Consider the following 9,319-nt stretch of genomic DNA (forward strand, 5'->3'; position numbering starts at 1 on the left):
GTTACTGCAAAAATGTTGTGGGACTCTCTGTTTTGAGGAAACCATTGAAAACTCTGTCACTTGATGTCAGTGAGAGATTGAGGAAAGCCAAGGAAAACACCTTCCTGGGATAATATTTGACCTTTATGTCCAAACTGTAGGCTGAATCATCTGCTTCAATGGGTTCTAGCAGAGAAAGTGAGTTTATGGTTTATCCATCTCAGTCAGCCAAGAGAGTCCCAGTTTATACCTGCTGCCTTTGTGTCATTAACACTAGCCCCTTTTACTTGTGTTTGTCCCCCCCTTGCACAGCAAATTATAGAGTTACCTTATTTACTCTGAGGAGTAAGATTTTTGAGAATGAAATTTATAGTGTTCAAGACGTCTCCAAAGCATTTACTGACAGTAAAAAATACAAGTACACTTAGGCAGTCAGAGCACAAAAGACTGTCAACTGAAAGAAGGGGAAGGGGTATTTTCAATGATGAAAATCAACTTCTTAGCACTCAACTTTTTGGCAGAGGAGTGAATACTGCAAACAGAATTGACAAGCAAGACATGCCCTCAGGGAACTTTCTGCCTGCTTCTTTCTTTACGCTGGGCGCCTGCCTTTCTGCACCCTGCCCTTCTCAGCCTTTGCCAGGGGTCTATTCCCATTGACCTCTTCTTTCTCATGCTTTATCTTCTTCTGCTTTTTCCTGTAGCCCAGTGTCCTCTTTTCTCTTTTCCCATCTGTTCCTTTATGCAGAAAGGTGTTGAACTATAGACTTAAGTGCGGGCATGTCTTGTCAGCTGTTGTATATGTACTCTTTAGCACAGGGTTTGGTCTGTAGGAGGTGCTAAGAGTGAGTGTGTGTGTGTGTGTGTGAGAGAGAGAATGTGAGTATGTGTGTGTGTGGTGGGCTTGAGTATGAGAGAGTGAGTGGTGGTGGAAGAGAGGGAGTTGGGTTCAGAGTCTCCTTTCTCTGCCACTGAATTACTCTTTGGGCTTGTACAATTTAACTTGGTTTCTGTGTGCTTTTTATTTACTTACTTTGTCATTGCCATAATGCTGATCATATTTTTAGTGTATCTTGCTATTTAGTCATTACTGTGTGCCAGGTAGTGCTATGTATATTTTAGTAGATATTGCTCAGCCTTCACTGTTTAAAATATTTACAGAATTCTCAAAGTTTTAAAATCAGTGGTTGGTTGGGGAACAGTGGGGTAAGGAATGGCTAACTTCAAGAAAAGAAGGTAAGACAAAAGAAAAGGAATAAAACAGTGACATTATGGATAAAGATGCAGTAAGATTAGCGTACTTTTAAAAAAGTGACATATTAAGCTACTGGACATAAACTGCCAAAATATTTCCTTAGGCTTGTGTGCATTTACAGAAAAGTGATAGATGAAAGTCAAGGTGGAGAAGGTATTGGTGAAAAGTAAGAGTTCCCACAGTGAGCCCTTAGAACATGCTAAGCCTTTGTCACCGGGCTTCATACACTTTCCCTTTCTTAAAACAATGCTGCAGCGTGGGACTATCGGTCTCATTTCACTGATGAGTAAATGCAGGAAAGGGACGAAGGAAAGCTACCTGACAGCCTGTCATGTGCAGGTTTCATTCTCCCTCAGTCTCCTTCACTCAACTCTGTGGGCTTTTACTGGACATTCTCCCTGATCTGCATCTCTGCCTCCAAATGGGTGCCGTTCACACTTGTGCCCAGCCACCTACAGCTTGTTGCTCTCCAGCTTTGTTCCTGCTGTCCTCTTAGGATCAGCCTGCAAGCCATCTGCTCACATTAAGTAAGGCAGGCCTTCAGTGAGCCTTCGATGCAGCTGTCGCCCTTCCCTGGCATTGGAGATGTGTGTCTCCTTGAGTAGGATCTCCTGCCCTGTCGCTCCAACTACAGTAACATCTGCTTTGTTTCTGCAGCCCTGTGCCCTTTGCCATTGCCTTCTCCTTTCATCACATACATAAGTTAGGAACACTTGCCATTCTGTTGTTGAACCATATTCTCCCACCACCTGTCACTCACACTCACTCACTGTAATGCTGTCTTCCCTTTGACTTCACTGAAATTTCTCCTTTGATTTCTCCTTTCTTCTCTGTAACTAGAGCTTCCAGTTTTACTTTCATCCCTTCCTACCTTTTTTTTTTGAGATGGAGTCACACTCTGTCGCCCAGACTGGAGTGCAGTGGCACAATTTCAGTTCACTGCAACCTCTACCCCCCGGGTTTAAGCAATTCTCCTGCCCCAGCCTCTCTAGTAGCTGGGACCACACACACCCAGCTAATTTTGTGTTTTTAGTAAAGATGGCGTTTCACCATGTTGGCCAGGCTGGTCTCAAACTCCTGACCTCAGGTGATCCACTCGCCTCGGCCTCCCTACGTGCTGGGATTACAGGCATGAGCCATGAGCCACCGCGCCCAGCCCCTTCCTAGCTTTCTGATGGTCATGTTTTTAGTCTGTCTCCTTAGATCTGCCCACTAAGTTGTTTTATAAAATCTTAACCTTAACAGATAAATCCGCTGCATAAGTTTACTGTATCCCTCCTGGCCTCCACATGTCTGAGTTTCTGAGACCCCCTAAACCACTGACTGAAGCATGTCCTCCATTGCACAGCATTGGAGGCCTTCCAGCCTTTGCTGCTTCTGCAGCTTCCTACAAACCCATACCTAGGTAGACGTGCCGGCCTTTACAGGTGTTCACTCCGGACTCCCTTTGACTTGCCCAACCATTGACGAGTTTTAAGTAGGAGTTAGATTTAAAAAGACATATGAATGTTTTACTCTGTAAGTTCATACAAGAGAATAACCACCTTGTTTTTGCAACCTAGGTACCTTGTGGGTCAACGACTCGTGAACTACGAACGGAAATCTGGCAAACAAGGCTCATCTCCACCACCTCCACAGTCATCCCAAGAATAAAGTAGTTGTCTCAACAACTTGACCTTCCCCTTTACATGTCCTTTTTTGTGGACTTCTCTCTTTGGAGATTTTTCCCAGTGATCTCTCAGCGTTGTTTTTAAGTTAAATGTATTTGACTTGTGTTCTCAGCATTCAGAGAGCAGCAGTGTAAGGTTCTGCTGTTCTCCCTGGATCTTCTGACATTACTGCTGTCTGAGATTTGTATATGTGTAAATACAAGTTCCTTGATACCCTAAAACCTTGGATTAAACAGAATGTGCATTGTACATCTTTAAACAAAATGTATATTAATTTATTAAATCTAGTTGTCACTTTATTTTGGACCTGCTGTGATCTCGACAGGAAACGTGCCACAGAGCAGTAGTGCACAGGCAAGACTTTTCAGTGACGCCTTGTGGAACGCAGTTCATGATGTCCTAGCAGCTCTCACTAAGGGAACTGTACATTCTTTCTTTCTTGGCTATTCAGACCTTACCAAGAACGTTAAAGGAAACAAGTAGAAATCAGCAGTGGAGTGTCTGTGGTAAGAAAACATGAACTTTATGCTTCACTGTTAGTTGTTTGTGGAAGTTATTTTGTATAACACCAAAGCTGTTGTACATTTTCTACTGCCTGATTTTTTTTCATGTGTCTGTGTTTGTAATATTGTGTAGTATCTTGTGCTAGGTGAGGAAATTATTTTTAATTTTGATAATTTAATATTCCTAGTGTGATCAGCATTGGAAGTTGGGTTTCAGTGCTTGTTAGGGGCATACCTATACTTAGAGAAAAAAAGTCCAAATGAAGATTTTCATTAGTCAGCCCCCCCGCCCCCACCCACACCCGCATCCTTTCTTTTCCACACAACTATCTCTTTATTTTTCATAGCAGTGGCCAAAAGTCCTGCAAGGTCATAAATCTTTCAGAATGACATCACCAACTGTACTGCATCTTACTGGATTTAGGACTTCTGAGATGCTGGTGAAGTATAGATGTGGTTGTGGTCTTAGATTGACAGCATTAGAGAAGACTGGTTAGAACATCTGATCTCGCTGGTTAGTGCCTCGTTGGCTGAGGACTAGGTGTGCATTTCTCCTAGCTTTTCATCAGGAAATCCCAAAGTTTCCAAAGCTTTTTGTTTACAGAATAAAACTTCAAATAAAACCAATTCATTATTTGTCCAGAAGGAAGCTTGGCTGAGCTGGCCTTTTAACATAGGAATGTATTTCATTGGAAACATTCTGAAAAGTCTCAGAGAACTGAACCCTTACAAACTTTGTTTTCCCTCATAACCAAAGCTTCAGATTAGAAGTTTAGAAAAATAGAATGGTTGGGTACATGATCTAAATGTTTAATGCTAAAGGTATATCGTAAGGGTAGTGTTTGTTTTTGAACAATAATTTAGAAGGTCTCATAGAAAGTGTATAACATAGGTCTTCAGAAACTATAAAGGAATTTTCATATAGTATTAAAATCCATAGACTAAAATCTGAGAATTTTTTAACATATGCAAGTCAGCCAAACATAAGCTACCAAAATAAAGAGCAATGTGTTCTGACTGTTTTATACTTCAGCAATTTTTTCCCTAAGTGGTAAGCAATTACTTTAAAACGTTTTTAAAAACATCAGTATCGGGAGCTGCGGTGGCTCCGGCCGGTTGTCCTGGCACACAAGGAGGCGAGGCTATGCGTTCGAGGCCAACCTAGGCAAAATTGGAAAAAAAAAAAAAAAAGTATCAGAAATAATGCTTGACGTAGGATTCAGTGTTACACTCTTTGGCACTTTAGAGTAGCCTTTTCTCTCATTTGAAATAAGGTCTTTGTTAGCTCTACCTTTACTCAGAAATTTAGTCCTACTATAAAAAATTAGGAGGATTTTAAAATATAATGCTGCCTGTCATAGTGTATTGCTAAATTGCTCTGAGAGAAAAACATTATTATTGAATTGGGCATATAACTTGAGAGAGAGAGATATATATATATATATATTTTTTTTTTTGCCCCTGAGACAGAGTGTTACTCTGTTGCCCAGGCTGGAGTGCAGTGGCACGATCCTGGCTCACTGCACCCTCTGCCTCCCAGGTTCAAGCGATTCTCCTGCCTCAGCCTCCCAAGTAGCTGGTACTACAGGTGCGTGCCACCACGCCTGGCTAATTTTAGTTATTTTAGTAGAGATAGGGTTTCACCATGTTGGCCAGGCTGGTCTCGGAACTCCTGACTGCAAGTGATCCGTCCTCCTTGGGCTCCCAAAGTGCTGGGATTATAGGTGTGAGTCACCACACCTGGCCAACTTGATTATATTAATTTTGGGTTTTGTTTTGTTTTGTTTTGTTTTTTAATTTTTCAAAGAATTTGTAGATCTTGATATAAAGTCATTGGAACATATCTGTTTTATCAGCAAGAGATCCTAGGCAGATACTTCAAAAGGTTAAAAATTCTTAATCCTACAGAATTTTAAATGAATCTTATCAAATGTGTTGTAAACAAACAATATGAATGGCCAAAAAATTGCCCTCCATTTTACTGGCAGGTAATTTATATTGTCTAACTTAAGAATTCTCCCCTAGTTTTTCAATTGTACTTTACCCTGTTGTTTTTAATGAGATAAGTATTTTCATAGGGAAAGCATTTTCCAGCATAATGTTTGCTTGGGTAGCATCCAGGTTTCAGTATTAACCAAGAGCCTTTTAAATATTGAAAACCCATAGTTCAGAAAATGTTAGTATTGCTGTCCTTCTTCACATAAATTTTTAAAAAAATTGTACTATAATTTTGCTTAATTTTATATTGGGTTAAAACAACCTTCAAGAAGGTTAACTAGGAAAGAAGACCTTTTTGTTTTATTTTTACTATTTATATATAGAAGACAAATCAGCATTTGGGGTTAGTTTTACATGACCAGTTATCAAACGGTCATAGTATGAAGTGTGCAGTTGTTCATTATTAGTAAATTATGTTTGATTTTTAAACTATTTAGTACTAATAGTTGAGATGAAAACTGAAGAAAAATGCCAATGTGACGTTTGTGTATAGCTAGCCTTAAAAAACTTCCCATGTTTTTAGGTGATTTTTCTCCCCTTAGTACTCTGGAGAAACAATGAAGATGGGCCATCTCAATTCCAGATGTAAACAAAAAGTAATTTTTATTTCAACATTTAATGTAACTGTTGTTATTGTGGATTCTTGTCTTGTGTATTTTGTTTCCCTTATTCAAGTAATATAGAATAACTTTCCTTAAAATGATTTGATCCAAGATACATCATTTCTGTATTGGCAAAATGCCACTATTAAAGTGTAATTCTTGAATTTAGGTTGAATTGATGACTTTTTAAAACAAAACAGAAACACTGGGCATTTCTACATTGTATTGCGTTTGCGAATGTGCGTGAACACACGCACACGTGCAGGAGAATGTAGTGCCATAAGAACACTGGCGCTTTTTAAAACTTTCCAAGCTAGCTACTTATTTTCATTTTTCAGGGTTGAGTACTCTAAGCTCTCTACTTACTGTGAGAAGTTTTCTACATTGTAAAATTAAAAGACTATATTTAAAATACTCCTTTAGGATGTTATTCAGCCATCAAAAAAAGAAAAACAACTAAAATGTCTTACCACTAAAGTATTATATTAAAAGCCTCATTTGTGGAGATTCGCTGACTTCCTTAGTTAAGCTGTCTTGTATTTACTTAATTTGTTCCCTCAACCAGGTGTTTTCTTTTCAGCCTGTTACTGTCCTGTGCCATTTTTAAAAATAGCCATCATGAGTAAGGGCTTCTTTAAAATAATCCCTGACAATATCTTTGGCATTAATACCACATAAAGATAAGACAGTGTATGTATGTTTTCATTCCTGTTTTGTACGAGTGCTACATTTTGTAGTCATGAAAGTAACATAGTACCTTAAATAAAAATGTAATGACTAATCTAAGGTCTAGGAATAACTATTGTAGAAGCTAAGTAGAACACTTAGTTTGGGGTGTCAATTTTCTATCAACGCAAACACCTTAGGGTACCCAGACCAATTTTATGTATATATATTCTGAAATGCTCCCTTTTTTATGTGGTCATTTGTTGCCTTCTAAGTTGAGAGGACAAAACTGAATAAAGTGAATGTTAGTTGTAGTCTAGTTTTTTTGTTTTTGTGTTATTGCAAGATTGCTTTAAGATTGCAGAAATATGCATTATTAGCCAGCATAGATAATCCAGATGTTTTAATATAATAGGAAGGAAAAATAACTCCAGTTAAATGTGACTGTGGCGACTCCTTTTTATGTATAAATTTAAATGCATAGTTGCAGAGGACACATCCCTCCCCTTCTGTCTCCCTAACTTGAACTGTAGACCATCCTCACTGGGAAGAGTAAGGCCCCACATTTTGTGCAATAGCAAGCTACTGCCCACTTCTGCATGTCTGCTACGAGATCAGAAAGTCAGTTTCACTAAGGTTGTCTTTTAGCCGAATACTTAGAGTAAAACCAATCAAATCCATTGTACATACTTGACCATATGTCCCAGATAAAAAAGGAAAGACTTGCATGATGTTTTTTTCCTTCTGAGTACCCTGAGGAGATCCTTTTGCTTCAGACTATTTATAATTTTTCTTTGTTTATAGGTTCAGAATTTTTTCCATGATTGTTTTCCCCCAAACAAGTGCATTTTTATTTACTTTAAATGCAGGGGTGATAGAGGAAATGCTATTTGAACCATAGACATCTTTAATCTGTGAAGTTGAAATTTTTCAGCAAAGGAAATTGCATGGTGAAGTTCAGAAACTGGCCATTAATTTCCCCCTTCCACTCCACAGTTCATAGCTACTCTTGTTGCAAACATGTAGTGATAAGGAGAACTAACATGTCAAGGGGCTGAGAAGGTAACGTTCCCCTCCTCCTCCTCAATGTTTTTATTTTGGTGTCTGTTTTGTTTCTAGCACTGTATTCAGTACTGTAGTTGAATGAGGTATGATGTCTCCCTTCAAGGAACTCAGAATGGAACAGAAACATGAGCAAAAGATTGTATTACAGAGATATGAATAAAATGCCATGGGGAACACAGAGAAAGGTTCACCCAGAGAGATGGCCTAGCCACTTCCTTAGTGACTGTTTGGTATATGTAGGTCCCCCTGCCGTTACTCTTTCAGCCTTGTGCAGTCTAGTTCTACTTAGTCACACACTTCTCTAAGACCACTCATACATAAACACTATGTAGAGGCCCCTTGTTGCCTCATTTTACATTGTTTAGTTATCATTTTGAAACTTTTCTTTACATGTGTAACAGTGCCGGAGGTTTTCTGCTTCTCTGTGTTTGTTCAGTAACTCTTCTTTAGGATACACCTAAAGATGAGAAGCTTCATACCCAGTACTCCCATTCATTCACTCATGTTTTTGGGATCAGTCCCTTCTGCTGGCTGTGCATTGGTCTATTGGAACAGAATAGAGTCCAGAAATAACCCAACATGTATGTGGACAACTGATTTTTGACAGAGGTGCAAAGGTCTAGAAAAAATGATGCTGGAATAATTGGGCATCAGATGCAAAATTAAAAACAAACTGATCCATATCTTAACACTGGCAAAGATTAAAGTCAAAATGGATTATAGTTCCCCAAAACTGTATAATTTCTGGAAGACAACAAGGAAAATGTGTTCAGCCTTGGGTTAGGAAAAGATTTCTTAAATCCAACACCAAAAGCACAATCCATGAAGGAAAAATCGATCAATTGTACTTTATCAAAATTGAGAACTTCTCTTTGAAAGGTACCATAAGGAGAATAAAAAGACAAGCTGTAGAGTGGCAGAAAATATTTGCAAAACATTTCTGATAAATGACTTGCATCTAGATTACATAAAGAAGTCTCAAAACTGAACAAGTAAACCCATTGTTTACTTAATCGCTGTTTCTGCTGAGCTTGCTGCCTCTGCCCCTGCTCTGTCTTTTTTCCATTTGTTTTCAACATTGAATCCAGAATGTTCTTCTTGAGATCCAAGTCAGATCACACCAACCCTCAGAACTCTCCAATAGACGACCATGGCACTCAAAAGTCCACAATAGCCTTCAGTGCTGGGCAAAACATGATGCACCCCTTTCCTCCCTTCTCTGACCCCATCACCTCTGTGTTCACCCCGCTCCTGCCGTCCTCCTTGCCTCCAAAACAGGTCAGGCCTTAGTGCCTTTGCACTTACTATTTGCCATACCCAAATGTTCTTCATTCAGGCTCTTTAGCCTCTTCATTTCTTTCCTGAAGTGTCATTCTCACTGAGGCTTATCTAAAGCTGCAGCTACTGGGGCATTCCTGTCTCATCTCCCTGCTGTATTTTGTACTCCCGGCTCTCTTGTACTTTTAAACATACCATATGGTTTACCTTTGTTGTTTATATTTGCATGTTTTTTCCCACTTGAATGTAAGCTCCAAAGATTTTATTTTTTTAAACTGAATTATTACTGTATTCCCAGAACAA

At 39.1% G+C, this 9,319-nt stretch overlaps 1 protein-coding gene across 1 annotated transcript in view; it reads left to right on the forward strand.

Annotated features, from left to right (window-relative positions):
* Positions 1–6,171, forward strand: part of MARCHF6 (membrane associated ring-CH-type finger 6) — an 82,980-nt gene extending 76,809 nt beyond the window's left edge. Inside the window, exon 26 of the mRNA XM_002815428.5 lies at positions 2,797–6,171. Within this exon, the coding sequence (XP_002815474.1) occupies positions 2,797–2,887 (91 nt within the window). The 3' untranslated portion in view covers positions 2,888–6,171. The remainder of the gene's footprint in view (positions 1–2,796) is intronic.
* Positions 6,172–9,319: the final 3,148 nt, after the last annotated feature.

This window comes from Pongo abelii, chromosome 4 (genome assembly GCF_028885655.2).
Source record: "Pongo abelii isolate AG06213 chromosome 4, NHGRI_mPonAbe1-v2.0_pri, whole genome shotgun sequence".
NCBI lineage: Eukaryota > Metazoa > Chordata > Mammalia > Primates > Hominidae > Pongo > Pongo abelii.